This window comes from Struthio camelus, chromosome 28 (assembly GCF_040807025.1).
Source record: "Struthio camelus isolate bStrCam1 chromosome 28, bStrCam1.hap1, whole genome shotgun sequence".
Taxonomy (NCBI): domain Eukaryota; kingdom Metazoa; phylum Chordata; class Aves; order Struthioniformes; family Struthionidae; genus Struthio; species Struthio camelus.
In genome coordinates this window covers 672,505-692,961 of record NC_090969.1, presented here as the reverse complement: position 1 = coordinate 692,961, position 20,457 = coordinate 672,505, and the positions used below count along the sequence as shown (strand labels likewise).

Here is a 20,457-nt window from a genome sequence, read left to right as displayed (position 1 = left end):
CCCCCTGCCCCCCTCGGGACCGGGACACCCTGCCCCCCCGGCACTGGCCCCCGGGACCCCCTGTACCCTCCCTCTGCTCCCCCCCGGGATTGGCCCCCCCACCTCCCCCCGGGACCGGCCCCCCCCCGCATCCCCTGGGACTGGCCCCCAGGACCCTCTGCACCCCCCTCCGGAACCTCCCCGGGACCCCCTGCACCCCCCCACCCGGGACCGGCCCCCAGGACACCCTGCACCCTCTCGGCACCAGCCCCCGGGACCCCTGCATCCCCCCCGGGAGTGAGCGCCAGGACCCCCTGCACCAGCCTCCCGCCGGTGCCGGGCCCGGCCCCCACCCGCCGCCCCATGGAGAACTTCCAGAAGGTGGAAAAGATCGGCGAGGGCACCTACGGCGTCGTCTACAAGGCCCGGAACAAGGTCACGGGCGAGGTGGTGGCGCTCAAGAAGATCCGCCTGGACACGTGAGGCAGCCCCGCGCGGCGGGCCGGGGCGCGGGAGGGGCCGCGGCGCCCCCGGGCAGCCCGGCCCGGCGGCTCGAGGGGCCCGAGGCGGCGGCCCAGCCCGCTGAGCCCGGCCCCGGTGGCTTCACCCGCAGGGAGACCGAGGGCGTCCCCAGCACGGCCATCCGCGAGATCTCCCTGCTCAAGGAGCTCAACCACCCCAACATCGTCAAGTAAGCGGGGCGGCGGGGGGCCCGGGCGCCTGGCGGAGCCGCCCCGGCCGCGCTCGCAGCCGGCCCTCGCCTCTTCGGCCGGCCGGTTCGGGGGCCGGCCGCGGGAGCGGAGCGCCCCGCTGCCTGGCCGCGGCGCCGGGCCCAGGCCTGCACCCCGCTCGCTTCCAGGCTGCTCGACGTGATCCACACGGAGAACAAGCTCTACCTGGTCTTCGAGTTCCTGCACCAGGACCTGAAGAAGTTCATGGACTCGTCCTCCATCAGCGGCATCGCCCTGCCCCTGATCAAGGTAGGGCCGCGGCGGGCGGCGGGCTGGCTCCCGGCGGCCCCGCGCCCACCGCCCGCCCTCCGCCCGCAGAGCTACCTGTTCCAGCTGCTGCAGGGCCTGGCCTTCTGCCACTCCCACCGCGTCCTGCACCGCGACCTCAAGCCCCAGAACCTGCTCATCAACGCCGAGGGAGCCATCAAGCTGGCCGACTTCGGCCTGGCCCGCGCCTTCGGGGTGCCCGTGCGGACGTACACGCACGAGGTGAGCGCCCCGAGCACGTGCCCGGCCTGCCGGCTTCCCCGCACGGCGGCGGGAGCGACGGCTTGGGCCGGCCCGGCAGGGCGGAGGAGCCAGCGCCCGTTCGCCCCTTTCGGCAGGTGGTGACCCTCTGGTACCGGGCCCCCGAAATCCTGCTGGGCTGCAAGTACTACTCGACGGCCGTGGACATCTGGAGCCTGGGCTGCATCTTTGCCGAGATGGTGAGCGGCCCCCCGGGGCGCCCCTGCGCGGGGAGAGGCGCCGAGCGCGGCCCGGCCTGGCTCCCAACGCTCCGCAGCGGCGCCGGTCCCTGTCCCCTCGCGTCCAAAGGCGCCCGGCGCCCTGGGGACGAGGCACGGGTGCGCCCGGCGCCCTGGGGACGAGGCACGGCCTCGCCGGGCCGGTTCTGCGCGGCCGCACGCCCGGGGCCGGCAGCCCTTGGCGTCACCGCGGCGCGGGGAGCCGGCTGACGGACACCGGCGAAGAAAAGGGGCTTTGTGGGCTCCCGGGCCCCGGAGGAAGGGGCCGCGCTGGCCGGGGCGAGCGGGGCCGTCATGTGAGCCCCGCCGCCCGGGCTGGGCATCACGCGGCCGGGCAGGGACACGTCCCCGGGGCCGGCACCCTGCCCGGGGCCAGGGCCTGCGTCACGAGGGGCCGGCGCGGGAGCTCACGCGGCGCCGCGTCATGAGGGGCTGTTTGATCTCTGGCCGAGGGTTTGCCCCTGTCGGGCAGCCTGGCCCTGTCTGGCACCCACCAACGCGTGCTGGTGGGGGGAGCTTTGGTTGGAAAGGGCAAGGCGTCCCGGGGCGGAGACCTGCCAGTGCGGCGCCCGCCGGCTCTCGCCCCGTCACTGGGCGCTTTGGGGAAGCCAGGCGGCTCCGTAACGCCCGCGGGCCCGGCCAGCCCCTGCCTCGCGTTGGGGTCAACCCGGCCCGGCCCGGCGCGGGTGCTGGGGCGACGGCACCGGCCGCAGCCCCAGTGGAGCCCGGCTCTCCACGGCTCTGCCCTCTCGCCCAGATCACCAGGCGAGCCCTGTTCCCCGGAGACTCGGAGATCGACCAGCTCTTCCGCATCTTCCGGACGCTGGGCACCCCGGACGAGGCCATGTGGCCGGGCGTCACCTCCATGCCCGACTACAAGCCCAGCTTCCCCAAGTGGGCCCGGCAGGACTTCAGCAAAGTGGTGCCGCCGCTGGACGAGGAGGGGCGGAAGCTGCTGGCAGTGAGTGAGGGACGCGGCGGGTTGGGGGGGGGGGGGGAGCAGGGTCCCGCGGCTCCCGCGTCCCCGGCCGCCCCCTCACCGCCCCCTTCTTCTCCCCAGCAAATGCTGCACTACGACCCCAACAAGCGGATCTCGGCCAAGTCGGCGCTGGGTCACCCCTTCTTCCGCGACGTCACCCGGGCTGTCCCCCACCTGCGCTTGTGACGCAGCCTGGCCCCAGGGCTGCCGCCCCTCCTGCTTGCACTTAGCCCTCCGGGCTCTGCCGGCGCCGAGCCGGAGCCCTCGGGACAGGACCGGGCAGCCTCCCGCTGCCCAGGCAGCGCCCGGAGAGCGGGGGCCGCCTTCCCTGCCCGCGCGCACGCCCCCCCGGCCCCCCGCCGCGGAGGCGAGATGCTGGGAAGCACCTCCGGCCCCGGGGGCAGCGCCGCCGAGGCCCCAGCCCGGGGCTCAGGGACCCTCTTTCCCCTCCGCAACCGCCCTCCGGCCCCGAGCGGGGTCCGAGCCCCCGGGGAGCGGAGCAGGTCCCCGCGTGGGGCCACCGGCGTGCAGCTCTGCCGCTTGCAGGCGGGCGCGATCCTGCCCGGGCCGGGCCTGCTCCGCTCTGGCCCCACGGAGGCCCCCGTCTCCCCTCCCCTGGACTTCAGGCACTTACAGCCCTTCCCCGGGAGACGTTTCGGGCTGCGGAGCTGCGACCTTGGGGACCCCGTCCCGGCTCGGGGCTGCGCATCGCGCCAGGCTCTCGCAGAGGCGAGGCGGGTTCAACCCAACTCCCTCCCCGATGTATTTATTTCCCTGGAAGCAGCCGGATCTGTCCAGGGCTGCTCGCACCCAGCCCTGGGGACGATGGGGACCGTGCGGGCAGCCCGGGCCAGGGCAGCTCCTGCCACTGCCCTGCTCCCAGCCCCGGCCTGGCGGGGAGGGCTGCGACCAGGTCCCGGGCAGGGAAACCAGCCCCAGCTCCCTCGGCGCGAGGGGAGAGGCCTTTGCCCGCGTTCGCCTTCGTCCCCCGGGCGCAGGGGGTCGAGGGAGGCAGCGTCTTCGTCCCCAGCGTGTCCTGGCTTCCTCCTCCTCCTCGGCCGCTGTCTCGAAGGCCGGCCGCTCCTCGTCTTAGCGGGGCTGTCCCGGCTCTCAAGGCTCCTCGGGCAGCACCGGGAGCCCCGCGGCCGGGCGCGCTTTCCCCCTCCGAACGCTGGAAACCGCCAGAGGAGGTGGAGGCCTGGGCGGGGGTCGCTACCAGCTCGCTGCCTGCTGCAATATTTGGGAACATGAAGATTCAGATGTATTTTTGGACTGGAGCGAATAGGTATTTATGAGGCTGTGGTAGCAGAGTTCTTTTGTAGAGCGTTTCTTAGAGAAGCACCTTGGAGCGTTTTGTAACAGAATCCCTTTACAGCCGTCTCCGAACCCGCCCTGCCGGGGTATTTTTGTCGCTGACTTTTGTAACTTCCCGGCTGTGATTTCTTACCAAATGTTAAAAATATTTGTGTAACTCCTTTAAAAACCATTAAATATTCCTAGTTCGTTGCCGGGTGGTGGCTGTGCGGCGGCGGTGGGGCTGCGGCTGGCGCCAGGGGCTGCCGTTGGCCTACGCGCGCCGTGAGCCCCTGCATTCACCCCTTGTACGTGCACATATATATTCACACGGCACAAACCCTTGCCCTGCACCTTCCCCTATAGACGTGGCCATAGGCACCCTGTGTGTGTGGCTCCCCCCCCCAGCCGTGCTACGCGCCTGGCTTTCCTCCCGGCGGGGCAGGGCCCCCATAGGCACCCTCGTCGCTAAATGACGCCCGTATACACCCCTACGTTTATACATGGGCTCTATACGTGCCTCCGCGCCTATAGGGTCCCATGGCTCTGTGGCCACCCGACTTGTACCCCTATATGGCCCCCCCCATGTGTCTCTGTGGGTCTAGAGGACCCCTATGCATGTGCGTGGCTATATGGTCCCCCTCTATATGTTGCTGTGGGTCTATATGGCCCCACTACCTGCCCCTGGGGCTCTGCAGACCCTATGTGTCTATAGGACTCCCCCCATGTGCCATGGGCCCCACATGCGTTGCTGTGGGTCTACGTGGCCCCTGTACGTGCCCCTGGGGGTCTCCAGGGCCCCCCAGGTGTGCCCCATGGCTATGTGCCCCCCCCATACACATTGCTGGGGGTCTCCAGGGCCCCCCACGTGCCCCCCTGGTGCCACGGCCTGCCCCACACCTGCCCCTGGGCCTCGCTACCCCACGCCCCCATCGGCCCCACAGTGGGGCTGCCCCACGGGACACCCCCCACCAAGGCCTTGGCCCCGCCCACAGCCGCAGGCCCCGCCCATTGGTGCCCACGCCCCACCTCTGTTCTGGAGCGCTGCCATTGGTCCGGATAAGCCCCGCCTCTGGCGAGCCCCCGCCCCCCCGGGGAGGGCCCTCATTAAGTGAGGTAATTGGGAGCTGCGGTGGGGCGGGGTCAAGGGTCACGGCTCCCAGCGGCCCCCGCGCTCGGCGGGCCTGCCCTTCCGCCCCTCCGTGGGCTGTCAATCATGGTGGGCGCCGGCTCTGATTGGCCGGCAGGGAGGCGGTGGGCGGGCCTGCCTTGGGCAGCTCTGGGCCCTCGGGGCTCGCCCGCGTCAGTCATCGCGGCTCTGGCCTCGGGTTGGCTGGGCTGGGAGCCTGCTGCCTTGCGATTGGGCCATGGGGCAGCTCCCCGCGTTCTGATTGGTGGCTGTGGCCGCAGGTCTACGCCCCCTTAGGTCACCTTATTTGTTGTTGATGAAGCCCCCAGTGAGGGAGCGTTTCCCGTTGGTCGCAAGCTCCATCAGTAAAGCCAATCCCCGCCTCTTTCCTGACGTCCCCGGTGATCATTGGCTGATCGCCCTCCAGCCCGTCCTCACTCCCATTGGCCGCGCGGCCATGCCCGTCCGGCCTTCCCCAGCCTCCGATAGGCTCTCCCGCCCCGGGGCGGAGCCCCGGCGAGAGACTTCCCTCTTCTATTGGCTGCGCCGGGGGGAAGAGGCGGGCCCGCCTCCCCGCTGCCCGCCGCTGATTGGCTGGGCCGCGCCTTAAGCCCGCCCGGGCGAGGAGGGTTTGGTTGAGCAGCTGTTTGTGTGCTCGGCGCTGGGGGGCCGCGACGGGGAGGCCGGAGCCGCCGCAGGTACCGGGGCTGGGGCGGGGCCCGGGGGCGGCGGCGCCTGGGGGGAGCGGAGCGGGGGGGGCCCGGCGGAGGGGGGGGGGCGAAGGGGGTGTCTGAGGTGTGGGGGGGGCCTGGGGGGGAAGGGGGCGTTTGGGGTGGGGAAGGGGCTCCTGGGGGGGGGTAAGGGGGCGTTTGAGGCTGGGAGAGGAGGTTTTGGGGGCAAAAGGGGGTGTTTGGGGTGGGGAAGGGGCTTCTGGGGGGGTAAGGGGGCGTTTGAGGCTGGGAGAGGAGGTTTTGGGGGCAAAAGGGGGTGTTTGGGGTGGGGAAGGGGCTTCTGGGGGGGTAAGGGGGCGTTTGAGGCTGGGAGAGGAGGTTTTGGGGGCAAAAGGGGGTGTTTGGGGTGGGGAAGGGGCTTCTGGGGGGGTAAGGGGGCGTTTGAGGCTGGGAGAGGAGGTTTTGGGGGAAAAGGGGGGTGTTTGGGGCGGGGAAGGGGCTCCTGGGGGGGGTAAGGGGGCGTTTGAGGCTGGGAGAGGAGGTTTTGGGGGAAAAAGGGGGTGTTTGGGGTGGGGAAGGGGGTATTTGAGACTAGAAGAAGAGATTTGGGGGGGAAAAGGGGTGTTTGAGGTGGCGAAGAGGCTCCTGGGGGAGTAAGGGGGCGTTTGAGGCTGGGAGAGGAGATTTTGGGGGAAAAAGGGGGTGTTTGGGGTGGGGAAGGGGGTATTTGAGACTAGAAGAAGAGATTTGGGGGGAAAAAGGGGTGTTTGAGGTGGGGAAGAGGCTCCTGGGGGAGTAAGGGGGCGTTTGAGGCTGGGAGAGGAGATTTGGGGGGCAAAAGGGGGTGTTTGGGGTGGGGAAGGGGCTCCTGGGGAGATAAGGGGGTGTGTGGGGTGGAGAGAGGGGCTTTGAGGAGAAAAAAGGGATGTTTGAGGTGGAGAGAGGGGATGTGGAGGGAAAAGAGGGTGTTTGGGGTGGGGAAGGGGCTGCTGGGGGAGGGGGGAAGGGGGATGTTTGAGGCAGGGAGAGGGATCCTGGGGGGGAAAAGGGGGTGTTTGCGGTGTGTGTGTGGGGGGGGTCTTGAAAGCGGGGGGAAATGGGGTGCTGGGGTGGGGGAAGGGTCTGGGGGCAGGGGGTGTTTGCATTGGGGGTGTCTGAGGTCACAGGGTGCTGTGAGGGGGGGCCTGAGTGGGAGGAGGGCTGCTGGGGTGTGGGGAGGGGGCTTGGGGGGGGTATAAATGGGGTGTCTCACTCTGGGGCTGGAGGGGAGGGAGGCAGGTGCTGGAGAGGGGGCTAGGGATGAGGCCACGGCCCTGGGGAGCTTTTTTTTGGGGGGGGGGGGCGCTGAGGCAAGTTCATGCCCCCCAGCAGGGCTTGCGGAGGCCTGGGGGTCTTGGTCAGCCCCTGCCTGCTTTTGGGGGGGGGGGGGGGCACCGAGGTTGGGGGCCCCGTGCCCCAGGCCTGGCCCTACCAGCCGGCATCCCCTCTGCTGCAGGAAGGAACTCGTTGGCTGGGATTTGTGAAGTGCCTTTTTTTTTCTTTTTTCCCCCTTTTTTCCCTTTTTTTTTTTTCCTCTCCCACCCAGCCTCTAGTCAGTCCCCAACGCTGTTGCTGGCCTGAATTTCTTAATAGGGACAATTCAGGAGGGAAGCGGCTGCTGCCCGTTTCGGTGGCGTTCGTCCCCAAGCGCAGGGGCGCTGGCCGCGGGGTGTCCCTCCCCGGGTGCCGCCGCTAAGCCGCGCGGTTGTGTCCGTCGCTCCCCCGTCCCAGGACGGTTGCAGCTGGGTGTCCTTTGCCCTGTGGGGTTTGTGATCTCCTCCTCGCGTCTTAACGCTGTCAAAAAGGCCCTGGAGCAGGAGGGCTTCCCTGCGGCGAGGGACGGTGATAAATAGCCCCTTTCTCCCGTAAGGAAGTAGTGTTTTACTTGGGCCAGCTGGACCGAGGGGCTCGCCAGGCTGGCCGCTGCCGTCGCAAGAGGGCCGCTGAGCTGCGGTGGGGTGTCCCACCGGCCCGGCTCGCTGGGCGCGAGTGGCCTCAGGCCACCAAGTGCGGGAATAGTAAACGTTCATTTATAGGGTCCTGATGTCTGAAAAGCTCTTAGTATTGAGGTTAACACTGTTATTTTTCCCCCTATGCGGACCGGCAGCAGTTCCATTTGCCAGTATTAGATGTCTGGGTAAAATCAGATACTCTATCGCTTGCGGTGGCAGTTAGGAGAGAGAGGGAAGTGAATCACAGAAGCTAAAGCCAAGAGGCCCTGTTAGATCATCAGCGCTCGTCCAGGCTGAGTGAGACGGCGCCGGCCTCGCTGCCTTCGGCCAAGTCCGCGGCCTCGGCACCTTCCCGGGGAGGCTGCCGTCGCCCCCTCGGTGCAAGGGGGAGGCTGAGCTGTCTCCGCTCGGTGTCGCCTAGCTGTGCCTGGCCCCGTGCGTTACCCAGGTGAGCTGGCTGGCGGCGGGAAAGGCCTCTGCTTTCTGGGCAGGGGTGCTCGTCTCTCACGCCTCGGCCCCCTTCAGGGAAGCAGATCTGTTGCGTTCCTGACAGTCTCACAGGTCTCTGCGCAAGGCCCCTTGCAGAGACGTTGTTCTTTTATAAGTAGTCCTTTCCTTGTGCTTTCACCTAGGGTTTGTCCTCCTGAGCCTCTCGTGGAGGGAGGGAAAGTCTGTCCGAGAGCAGCGATGCTGCTGGGCTGACCAGGAAGGCAGCGGTCTGAGAGCCGGGGCTCCTGGGGTGTTCTTCAGCTTGGCTGCTGCCCTCAGGAAGGAAGGGTGATTGTTATTGTCCCCTCTGCTGTCCCCGGGATGTAGTTGTCAGTTGTATCTGCCTGAACCAGCACTGTAACCGCTAGCACTTAGCAGGCACTGCCCCATCAGTGCAAGATGGAGGGCCCGCTCTCCAAACACCCATCACCGAGTGAAATAGCAGATCAATAAGTGCTTTTTTCCTTCAAGAAACAGCCCATAGGGCTCCTGTTTAAAAAGGGCATATCTGAGGGTATCTTGTAAGCCAGCTTCTCCTTCCCTGATACCTCTCTATCCAGCTTCCACAGTTTGCTGCAGATGTTGTGCTAGATTGACTTCTGCAGACAGCTTTGTGCTTGCCAAAAAAAAAAGGCACATGTCTCCTCCTAACCCCTGTGCATGGACTGTAAATTAACTGTTTGGGTTATGCACCTGCAACAAATTGTGGCTAGCGGGCATGCCGCTAAGTCTGAGAAGTCTGATTCCTTCCCTGTGGGAAGACAGAAAGCTTTGCTGGGATGGCCTTGAATGCTTGTCAGCTATATCTTGAATATAATGCTGATTAAGTGTGCTGTGTGCACTGATGGGGGGATGGTATACAGCCAAGCGGAGTTGTAGCCTGTCCCTTTCCTGGATATTGTTAGCTGTGACTGTGAGCTAGCAGTGCCTCGCTAAGGTTATTATCAATCAACTACAGCCCCGGTAATTAGTTGGCTTTATGTGCTGATTCCTTCTAGGAAGGCTTGGGGTAATTCAGCAATGTCGTATAGGTCCTGTATGGCCCGGGGAGAGCTTTCCAAATTAAACAACTTGGACTCCAGGAGCAGGAGGATCTCTGCTGTACAAATTCTCTGTGGGTTGCATGAACTTAGTGACATCCGCAAGTTACTAAGCGCTCAGAGTTGTCTGAGTTGCAAGGTCTCAATATTTCATTAAGGATGAATACCTAATGATGAGAGAGAGCTGTGGGATGACTTTGTATGATACTTTGTGGTGTTCACCAGCTCGGGTTTGCGCTGTAACCCTCTGCAAGCTGGAGTTCCCTCAACAGTGTCGCCGCAGGCTGTGCCCCTGCGGAGGGGCTTGTTCTCACATCCGAGCAGCGTTGCAGAGCAGAGACCGGGCTCCATCTCAGACGTGGGGCCAGGAGCGTCCCCAGCTCGGCAGCAGAAGCGGGTGACGCTAGCTCGAGAGCTGTGTAGTTAAATGGGTGCTACCTGAAGGGCATGGGAATCTGTACCTGCCTTCAGGAAGGGCCTGAGAGGGGGTTTGCGCTGGCAAGGGGAAGATCTGCTGCAGCTGCCTAGACAGATGCTGCAAGTTAAATGGGAGCTGCGTGGAAGGACAGTGCCTTGATTAACCCCTCTGAGTGTTCTTGCTCTCCAGGAATGCCTTGAAATAAAGCACCGAGGCCCAAGACAACGTGCTGTAATGCTTCTGTGATCCTGTAGCCCTTGCTTGCGCAGAGGATGCGCTGAAGCACACGGGGCTGCGTGCTAGAGAGCTTCGAATGAGGAAATCTAGGTGGAGGTCGGGCATTGGTCAGGCAGAACAAGGTCCCTTCTGCGGAACTGAGACAGGCAAGCCTCGCGTCCGAGCTTCTCTAGCTGCCTGTGATGAGAGTTCATGGCAGGCTTAACCCATGCATGTGTCTCGGTGGTTGCTTGAATGCGATTGGGACATAGGAAAAGTATCGCTGGCAACAGGAAAGCAGTTAACCCAGACAGGCTGTTGCAACCCTTCTGTTCAAAGGATGCCCCCTCCTCTGAAGCGCGGTTCTGCTATCAAAGCTCTTGACACGCTTAACAGCAAGTCTGAGTGGTCCTGGCAGTTGCTAAAGCAAGTGCAGTCACCCTGGGGAGAGGTTTGCCCAAAGGCTGGGGAGGCGAGCAGGTCTCTTCACTCAAACGTCATGTCCTAACGGCTCGAGGAAGCTGCAGCAACCTGGCGCTGGCAGAGAGCTCTCCAGGAAGGAATGCAACAGATAGAGTTACGGAGGAGACGGAGCGAAGTGGCCTTCTGACTTCCTAAACTTGCTCCTGAAACACAGATTGATTTGTTTGCTGCCAGCTGAACGGGCACAGCCCTCTGCTGGGAGAGCCTTTGTGCTAACTCGTATCAAAGTTTCCTTCGGTCACAGATGCGGGAGAAAAGTGGATATATCCTGACAGGCATTACAGTCATGCCTGTTGCTATTGGAGCTTACTCTTTAGCACCATAAATCTCACTTAATTGGTACCTAGCATCTTGTATTGCTGATGAAGTTAAAGTGCACTGAAAATAGATGTAGATTTTCTGTAGATAGACCATACTAAACTTTTCACCTGTTGCAGTGATATTTTAGCAGAAATATCTGGTAGTCCTGGGAACTACAGATCTTCTGACTCCCTGGTATTTAGGTCAGCTCTGATAGTCTGAAGGAAGCTGAATTCAACTGCAAGTATCTGTCTTAATCGATTTCACTAGAAAAGTCCTGCTTAAAGGGAGTTTTTGGTGCTGGCAGGATTGTCATGGCTACGGCACTGTGCAAACACAAGTGGCAGATGGACAGAGCATATCTGACCATGCTGCCTGCTGGATTTTCAGCGTGCATGTGCTAAAGTAGCTTCCAGAAACCTCCCAGGTAGGAGGAGTAGATCCTTCCTGGGACTGGCTGTGTCCGCAGTAGCACCTCAGAGTCCTAGTGAGCAAGGCAGAGGGAAGATGGAGCAACCTGCCCCTAAAAGTTAGTGACTTGTATAAGAACAGATAAAGCTTCAGTTATATTTCAACAACAGTGTTCCCAACAGGAGGTGACCTCATGGGACAGTGTATTTGTGCAGGGGCTCGTTCCACGCAGCGTTTGCATGCCGGAGGCCGGCCTGACGGTAGACTGCAGTGAGTCTAACCTGCTTATGCATGGATTAAGTCACCTTCCACTTTGCAGACTTGAGCCTGTCGTGGCGGGCTGGCTCTGCCAAGTGCTCTGGGAACAGCCTTGCCTCCTGATCCCTGGCGGGTGCTGTCCAAATGTTCTACCCCAGAGCTTCTTTCCTTACAGATCCCAAAGAGCAGCACCATTGGAAGTAATGCTCGGGTAAGCTGTCTGGCCAGGGCGCTCTCCCGAGCCCCCAGCTGCTGTATGCTATGCTGATTTACCTCTGAATTGGCGGAAGTGTGGCCAGCAAATGAGAAATGCCTGTCAGGTAACGGTTGTGCTGCTGAATGGTGTGGGAAAGAGGAGGCAGCTCGGAGGTCTTGCCCCCTCTCAAAAGGGAGGGGTGGCATTGAGGATGCCGGCCTAGGAGATGCTGGACCTCAAGCTGGTAGCAGGAGGGGACCCGAGGCCTGCAGATGAGCAGAACACACTGGCTGTTGGCTCTCGAGGTCCAGCAACAAAACTCGAGTTAAAAGTTTGTGCCGCTAGATCATGCGTTGAACAGCTGCCAGCTGAAGAGGTGCGGCTGGAAGCCAAAAGCCTGACAAAGTAGCTGCTGATCCTTGAGGTCAGGAATCCCGACTGCTGTTTGTGGCTGTGTTAGCGCCTTACTGCTTACCTGTGCCAGGATCTGCAGTGCAGCCTCTTGGGAAGAGAATATTTGTATTTGAGCTGGAATCCTTCGTTGTGTGGCTGCGAGTGATTGGCAGTTATTCCTTATAAGCAAGCACAAGATCTATTCTGGGAGCTCGCTGTGTGTTTCTAGCTGAATTTGCAGAGTGGCACAACAGGACCTGCCTGTAACGAAAACCCATGCAAGCGAGCGGTGAAAGTCCAACAACATGGTAGTGCTGAATGTCAATGGAGCGAGCTTTAACAGCTGCTGCCTGGCGTGGTGGGGACTCGGGCTTCAGTCAGCATCTCGCTGCCTGTGGTGAACGCCTTTGAGCTTGAGCTTCCCGAGGAGCCCGAGCTACTGCTGAATTAGTACCAGGATGGCAGTGCACAGGAGTTCAGAAAAGCCACTTGCACTTCTGTGGTATGAAGGTCTGGGTTGTAGGCTGCAAATCTACTTGCTTGGTTGCATGATGATGTGGCAATCCCCGGTGAGAGTAGGAGGCTCTGTTAGGAGGTGCAGGCTCTGTTAGGAGGTGCAGGCTCTACCTCCGGTCGGGTGCTGCTCTGGGAATATCATACCCGGACTCGTCTCCGGTCAATCACTAGAACCACTAGTCTGTGGTAGAAGATAAACCTTGGAGAGGGATGAGTATTTTTGGGCCTGCTTACGTGCTTGTGGTGAGGGTTGGGTATACAAATATTTCTGGGCAAACAGGTACACATTCAAAATTCCTCCCGAGGAAGGAGAAGAGCCCAGACCTAAGTGCAGCCCGAAGGGGCAGTCCTCCAGGAAATAGCTCTGGGACTGACTTGAGTTGCCACCTTGGAACCAGTGTTGTCATTCTTGGCCTGTGTTTCAGTCCTGCTGAAAGGACTAGTCCCTGGCAGCTTTGGGTTTAAAGGGAAGTAAAAACAAACTTGGGGAGGGCAAGACGTTTCTGGTCTTGAAGCTGGATTCCAGTAGCAGTTGCTTCAGAGCTAAATGATGTTTCCAGGGGGAGAAGTTGATCTTGTTGACAGAGGAAGGCCAAGCGACAAAATTGCTAAGTTTCAGTTGCTGAAAACTGAGAATGGTGTTCCTGGGGTTAGTAAACAGTGTCTGAGGTCTCTCGGATGTGTGGCTTGGCCGTTAGCAAGCTGGTTCGGGTGCTTTCCTCTCCTGCTGCTGAAGGCAGGGAGAGAGCTTTGAGACTGGGTGTTCGTGAAGCGCTCGGGCAGCTGAAGGGGCTCGTCCTGTCTTGGCTCAGAACCGCTCTCGGGCATGTTTGGTGGCTGGAGCTGAAGCAAGTAACGTGCCTTGTGCCGTCTTTGCTCAAGAGTGGGTCCAGCTCTGGCCTCTCTGAAGGACCTGTGACTGTTTGGTGGCAGGGCTGTATCTCAGTTCTAGGAAGTTTTGCTGTTGAGACAGGGATTTCTGAGCAGAATATCCAAAAATAGCTGTAAAATCTTCATCTCTGTCACGACACTTGTGAGAATAACTCTAGGCTGAAGTGAACCTAGTGCAGCAGACCAGAAACCAGACGTGGATCTTTCCAATCAAGGTCTAGCCCCCTCAGAAGTCCACTGTGTGACCTGGGAGCAGCTTTAATTGACTCGTTCCTTTGGTACCCCAGCCTGTGTTGTAACGAATATCACGCCAGCGATCTCGGCTGAAGCTGAACGATCACAGAAAGTGCTGGTCACTGGCCAACGTGTTGAAGTGAAGGAAAAACAAGGAAGTGGGGTGCAGTGGAAGCACGTTGGTCTTCCAGGTGCACCAAAGGTGTTTGCTTACATGCAAGAGGAGGTATTTTTCAGATCTCTTGCGGCTTATTCACATGCTCATAACTCTTCCTTCACGCCTGGCCTCATCCTGAGTTAATGCTGCTCGGACCTTTCTGGATGAAGCCGACGCACCAGGCAAGCGGTTCCCAGAGCGGGTTGGTAAGAGTGGGGCAGCTCGGGCCGCGCCAGCTGCGTGGGCCGCTTCCCCCCGCATCGCGCAGAGCTGTCCCCAGGAAACTTGGGATGCTGCCGAGGTCGTTGCTTAATCATCGCTCTCCCTGCGCGGGCCTGGAAGAGGAAGGAAGCATTCCTCCGTGCCTTCGGCAGGCTCTGCCCCAGGAAACCTGATCACGCAGTGCCTGGGTTGCTACTAGATATCTCTGGGCTGTTAGGAGTTTGTTTCCAGTGTGTTCCTGTATCTTTGGGGGGGGGGGGTGAGGATATTCCTCCTTTTCCTGAATAGGTTTGGGAATGATTGGGTCTCGGGGTCTGTTCTGTAAAAATACTGTGGTTAGCGAGCATTTCCTGCTGGGCTTTTCTGGCCGTAACTTTGCTTACGTTTTCAAGCAGATGGGGAAGGGGAACTGGCAAAAAACAACTTTCCGTTTGTTGATTCTAGTCTTTATATGATCCTTGTCCGGTAGTCTACTTGGCCCTGTTAGCGCAGATAAATCTCTGCGCTCGCACTGCTTTGCAGCAACCTTGGGACTGGAGTATTAGAACAGAGAATGTGGTTAGTTTAAAACAAACAAAAAAAAAGAAACAACAAAGAAAAGTGCTTTCTCTAGGCATGTGAACGGCTGTTTGAACTTTGGCTCCTGCTTAATGACCCCTGTTACTGGTGTCTTGATTTTTGTCTCTTATCCCTGACGCTGGGAGAGCCCCCTCCCAGCGCGCGCATCGCGTCCTCCAGGCTTGAGGAGCCGCGTGGTTCTGCGTCTGATCCTGTTGGCTTCCGCGGGGCTGCGTGGATTGAGGGAGCAGCCTGAGCCGACAGCAGAGATCGCGAGCGCTAGTCGGCTGAGCGACGAGGGGGGAAGAGGGCAACCGCAGCCACGCGGAGCTGCCCGGGAGGCATCGCTCTTGCACTAACGTCGTACAAAACCAGTAGCGTTTGCTGATGCTACAGCAGGCTCCCCGCCGAAGGGACGGGGCTTGGGAGGGAAGCGCAGCTTGCGCTCCTAGCCCGAGCGGCTCTGTCAGACCTGTGCTAGATGTGTTGAGGGGAGAAAACGGACAAATGAACTGAACTGAGGAACTTTAAGGCAGAACTGCAGCGTTTGGCTCCAACGCCGCCGCCTCCTGGCCGCCGGCTGGCGGGAGGGGAACAGTCGTGGAATCTGCTCGGCTACTGCATAAACAAGAGCAGCCTCCAGGCCTTGAGCAACGTCTCACGCCTGCTTCGAGGCCGACGCTCTTGTGCTGCCCCTTGCTAGAGCAGAGGCAGCGTGCCCCCCCCCGCCCCGGCTCCTGATCTCCAGTGGCGTAACGTGCCCCAGCCCGGGAGGGCTTCGCTGTGTCTTGGCGCGCAAGCGAGGCATCTGCTAGGACTGCTGACTCACTCCCAGCCTCGCTCGGCTGCGAGGATCCCGTTTGCCTGGCTCCTACACTAGTTTCTACCTACCAATTTGTTACTTCTTGAAGCACCTCCCAAATAAAGGCTCGGGAAGCAGAGCTGTCTGAATAGCTTGTAAGCCTCAGGAGGATGCTTGCCTCCCGTGTGCCAGGGAGGTGTTCCCCATGCTGCCTGCGGTGCGTGGGACACCTGCGCCTGTGAGTCACGGCTCGGGGTGGGGGGCGAAGGGCCCGTAACAAGGAGTGTGTTTTAGCTTAAGGCAGGAAGAGCTCACCTGCCGACGCTCAGCAGAACGCGTCTCAATAGACTCGGAAGGGCCCTGGATGAACGTGGAAGCGTTGCGCTGTGTGAACGTAGTGTGCTGACTGCTCTCTTCTCGTTCCAGGACCGCTGAGCGCATTAAACGCCTCTACTCCATCCCGAGCCCCTGCCCCTGCGAGAACTGGTCAGTGCCCTTACGGTTCTCTGGTTAGCGGGGTGCCCAGTGCTAGCAGGACCCAGGCCATGACCAGCAGAGGAGCCGCCAGGCCGAATGGTCAGTCCCAAGCTAGTAAAATCTGTCAGTTCAAGCTCGTACTGCTGGGCGAGTCGGCGGTGGGGAAATCCAGCCTGGTGCTGCGCTTCGTCAAGGGCCAGTTCCACGAGTACCAAGAGAGCACCATTGGGGGTGAGTAGGCAAGAGGCACCCCGTGTGTGTGTGCACGCATGCAGGGGACCCAAGCGTCCTTGACTGACGCTCTTGGGTGTCAGAGCTCCGGCAGCCAGCTGCGTCTGAATCTTTGCCCCACACCAGCTCTGTTTTTCTTTAACTATAGGTCAGCATTGTGCTTTTACCCCTTGCTCTGCAGCCACGTTATGTGGACTAGACACAGGCACGTGACTGTCAGTGCTCCTTGCAAGTCAAGCCTGGGCTCCAGCCGCAGCCCCCACACCTCGGTGCTGTGGTCTCGCAGCAGCAAACGCTGACACCTTGGTGAATGTGGTGGCAACTCTCATCTGCAGTCAGCACAGGAGCCCTTGCTGATCCCCTGATAAGCATGCTGCTCACACAGAGCAGCAAGACTTTTTTTCAGCGGGTCTGAACGGTGGCCAGACTTGACATGACTAACAGACTCCTCCAGCTAGAGAGGCGATGTGGTCCCGGGAGCCAGCTGCGAGATCGGAGCAAGCCTGAGCTCACATCTCTTCTGGGCTTGGACCGAGCGGTGTGGGGAGGGCATCCTGCTGGTCTGCATAGCCCCTGCCTGCAGCAGGGGTAGCTGACGCTGTGCTAACACCTTGTTTCCTCCTGACAGCGGCGTTTCTTACACAGTCTGTCTGCCTGGATGACACAACAGTAAAGTTTGAGATCTGGGATACGGCTGGCCAGGAAAGATATCACAGTCTGGCCCCGATGTATTACCGGGGGGCACAAGCCGCCATCGTGGTCTATGATATCACCAACCAGGTAAAGTCCCTTTCAAAGCTCCTCCGCTGCACAGCGTGGGGCACGTCAGTAAAAATTGCTCTGAAGCAAAGGCCTGTGCAATTTGGCAGGTGCTCGCTGCCCCTGCTGCGCAGCCACAGGTGGTCTCCCCCAAACCATTTCCCCTGCAGGGTGCTGCCGGGGAGGTGGGGACCCCGCTAGGTGCCTGCCTCGCAGTGCAGCGGTGGGACTAGCCTTGACTTCATCCCTCTGCTCTTAGGAAACGTTTGCACGGGCGAAGACATGGGTGAAAGAGTTGCAGAGACAAGCCAGCCCCAGCATCGTGATTGCCCTAGCAGGCAACAAGGCTGACCTGGCCAGCAAACGTATGGTGGAATATGAAGTAAGTGGCGGAGTCTGAGGCTCCTCTAGGTCTTTGTAAGCTGTTCTGCCTGTCCCGGACTTGAAAGCCCCTCAGTGCTGCAACAGAAGGTGTGCTGGGGCTCTGGGTGTGAAACACTCATCCGGGCACTCTCATCTCTTGCAGGAGGCACAGGCCTATGCAGATGACAATAGCCTATTGTTCATGGAGACGTCAGCCAAGACAGCGATGAATGTGAATGACCTCTTCTTGGCCATTGGTAAGGCTCCACAGAGCGGCTGGCGTGTGGGGGTCGCAGCGTGGCGGTGTGAGGCCATCTGCGTGGGGTGCGGGCTCTTCCGCAGCCACCAGGCGAGAGCTCTTTGAGAAGCTGGTGAGCCGAGAGGAGGTTGTTTCTGTCCTGCCCCCCTGCAAAGAGGGCTCCTCACAGCCAAACCGCAACTGTGCTTGGTGCGGAGCAGGCACTGGGATACTGCTAACAGGGCTGCTCAGCACCGAGTGTGGAACTGAAGCTCTGTTAACACAAGAGCAGCTCAAAAGAAGGCTGCTCTGTTGCTGGGAGAGCACGGAGCAAGAGCGTGGGCCTTGCTGGTGCAGTCGGGGTGACATCAGGGTCCCTGCAGCAGAGCCGAGCTTCAATACGAGCCAGCCTGGTTTGCCCACAGCTCTCGCCCCCTGTCTTGGAAGCAGGGATCCTGGCAGGTCCCTCTGTCTTTCCTGAAGCCCCCAGTGTGGCTCTGCAGCAGGATCAGGCCCCGAGGCAGGGAAACGTCCTGCAGCTGGACTAGCTCTCCCAGCATCTGGGGGCTGCCGCGGTAGCAGGGCGTTAGGAGCTGCCAGCCTGGGAGGCTGGAGCTATTTGATGCCTTCGGGGCTGGGGCAAGGCCCTGGGCTCGGTGCCCCCGTTGCGGCTGCGGGAGCGCGTTCCTGTTGCGTCGAGCGGCTCTTAACCGCACCGCTGCTCTGTTCCCCTCGGTCTCGCCTGTCTTCCCACTCCAGCTAAGAAGCTGCCAAAGAGCGAGCCCCAGAGCACGAGCGGAGCGGCAGGGAGAAACAGAGGCGTGGACCTTCACGAGCAAACCCAGCAGAACAAGAGCCAGTGTTGTAGCAACTAAAGGGTGGCGTTAGCCAGATGCCAGCGTGAGAGGAAGAGCTAAGATATAACCTCCATTCCCCCCCGTCCACCACACCTCACCTCCATAACGGCACACTGAGAAACCCGTCTGAACCAAAACCCTCCCGAGAGCTCCGTCTAACTGCACTTTTTAATGCTTCAAAACCACCACCAGACACCTGTTACCACCATCCTGATGACAGTGGAACTAGATCAGCCGGGGACTTAACTTCCAAAAACAAACTCTTCTTCACTTTGTATTATAGGTGCAAATAGCTACCTAATTCTGGTTTCTCCCTCCATCTTTCTCCCTGTCCCACCTCCCTCTTTGCTTTGGTAAATCTGTGTTCTCGGTCTTGTAACGTCTCTCCTTCTATCCTCCCCTTAGAGCTGGGGCGGGGAGAGACTCAAGGAGGTGGCAACATCATCCTTAGAGGTTCACTCTATGACGAACAAGTTGGAACCAGAGACTTCCAGAAAACGTGGTTTTTTTCTGAGGGGGCCTGTCATGAATTTATTTTTAATTTTTCTCCTGTTCCTTTTGTTTGGCTGTTCAGGGGGGAAAAGCTGCAGTGTCCTTAATTTCTTCCTAGGTGGCCTTTTTGCCGAAGGATCGGAAGTGCCTGGGAACTTTTTAGGGGGGGAGGGGGGAAGCGGGGAGACTACTGTAACCAGAAAGTCTGACCCCGAGCACTGATCGCTATGAAGTAACACAGATAACCCGTCAGCACTGCTACACCTTTGTGAACAGTCGTTGCATGTTAGCGCTATGAACACGACAGGAGCAGTATCCCTCCGGTGATCCCGCTGCGGCCGTGCCCTGCCGGCGGCCAGGGCGAGGGCGGCCGCCCCGGCCCTGCGGCGGTCTCGCTTGCAGTAACGAACCCGTCGGTCTCGTCTCTTGCTCTTTGGTTTGTCCCTTTCCTCCTCCAGACTAGCCGCAGCTGCATGAACTGTCTCTGGTTTGCACTTTAGTCATGGAAATGTCCAGTTAAGATGCACCTTGTTTTTCGGTTTTTTTCCCCTCTTGGTCCTGTTCAGTCTGAGCTCTCCGGAGGCTTGGGAGCAGCGGAGGGAGAAGGAGTCGTAGTGCTTATTTTTCTGCTTTCCCTAAGGAGCTTTCTCGGCTAGAGAAGCGGTCGCGGCAGCTCTGCGCGTCGGGCTGGGTGCAGGAGAGCTGGATGTTACCAGGTGGCGTCCGTCCGTCCCAGGAGAGAGGCCGGCAGGCGCCGCACCACGCGGCAAGAGGTCTCCCGCTTTCCGAGCGCGGCGCGGGGGTCCCGGCGGGGCTGGGGGCGCGCTCGGGGGCCGAGCTGGCGGCGGGGCGCCTCGGCGGCTGGCGTCGTTCAGGCGCGCGAGCGTCCGCGCCTCTGTGTCGGAGCGGGGTTGCGCGGCCGCGAGACTTAATTGCGCCCGCGAGGCTAATTGCACGTAATTTTCTTGTCTACCACGTTGCGCGCGGCGGGAGGCCCTGGGCTGGCGGCCTCTCCGCCAGCGGCGGGTCTCTAGAGGGCAGCACCGTCCGGCTCTTGGGTCCGTTCTCAGCACCCTGCGCTCGCGGCCGGATCCTGCGGCTCTCCCTGATCCGGCTGCTCCCCAGCCGGGGCCGGGGTTAGACCCGGACCCCTCCGGGAGGGGTGACCCGCACGGACCCGAGCCCCTCGCCCCACGAGCGTCCAGCGGGCGCCGCGGCCCCCCGCGCCGAGCAGAGGGACCGGCCTCGCGCGATGCTCCCCGGAGCCGCCACGCGGCTCGTGGGCAGAGCAAACCCTGCCCGGCGGCGCCCAGCGCCTCTCCCCCCACCCCGGCCCAGGATTAGCCCCCCGCTCTCCCGCGCCTCCCCCCGGCCGCCGGGGAAGGTCTCGCCGCGCTTGGCCTGTGAGCCCACACGAAGCCTCGAGGCCGGCAGCCGCGTGTCGCCTGCCCTTTCTCGGCCCCGGCCCCTCGAACCGAAAGGGGTGAGCGGGGTCCAGGGCGGCTGGCACCTTGCTCGTCCCGCGGAGCGGCGGTGCCCCGGAGCACCCGGCCCGCAGCCGACCTCCCCCCGCCGCCCCACCTCTTACGTGGAGTCTTCTGGCTAAAACCCTGGACCAAATGGGGACACTGCAGCTTTTTTAAAGTCTCTTTTCTTTTTCTTTTTTTTTTTCCTCCTCCTTTCTCTCTGCTTAATTTCTGATTTTTTTTTTCTCTCTCTTTGAGAAAGCTCCTACATTGCATTTAAATAACAATCATGGTAACAGAATTCAACTGCTGATTTACCAATGTATTTAATGTAAGTATATATAAAAAAGAAAAAAAAAAAAGGAAGAAAAATCAGTGTATTCAGTGGACGTGGCTCTGTTTATTTTTGACTCGGCGCTGGGAGGGGAAGCAGCCGCCCTGCGGGGCCGCCGGGCGCTCGGGGCCCTCGCT

General features: G+C 60.9%; 2 protein-coding genes across 3 annotated transcripts; both read left to right on the top strand.

The window, feature by feature from the left end:
* The first annotated feature begins 193 nt into the window (after window positions 1-193).
* Window positions 194-3,941, top strand: CDK2 (cyclin dependent kinase 2). The gene is made up of 7 exons (XM_068921332.1): window positions 194-458; window positions 593-670; window positions 839-959; window positions 1,029-1,199; window positions 1,316-1,417; window positions 2,214-2,417; window positions 2,517-3,941. Exons 1-7 carry the CDS (start codon window positions 343-345, stop codon window positions 2,619-2,621), a joined length of 897 nt encoding a protein of 298 aa, XP_068777433.1. The 5' UTR covers window positions 194-342; the 3' UTR covers window positions 2,622-3,941.
* A 1,459-nt stretch (window positions 3,942-5,400) lies between these two features.
* RAB5B (RAB5B, member RAS oncogene family) lies at window positions 5,401-20,373 on the top strand. 2 transcript variants are annotated; one of them, XR_011136514.1, is made up of 7 exons: window positions 5,401-5,555; window positions 15,530-15,811; window positions 16,440-16,591; window positions 16,830-16,952; window positions 17,097-17,190; window positions 17,931-19,314; window positions 19,752-20,373. XR_011136514.1 is itself a non-coding variant. In XM_068921145.1 (6 exons), exons 2-6 carry the CDS (start codon window positions 15,649-15,651, stop codon window positions 18,044-18,046), a joined length of 648 nt encoding a protein of 215 aa, XP_068777246.1. In that variant the 5' UTR covers window positions 5,401-5,555; window positions 15,530-15,648; the 3' UTR covers window positions 18,047-20,373. The 2 variants fall into 2 exon arrangements, 1 of the variants encoding a protein (XP_068777246.1); XM_068921145.1 differs by having other exon boundaries at window positions 17,931-20,373.
* Window positions 20,374-20,457: the final 84 nt, after the last annotated feature.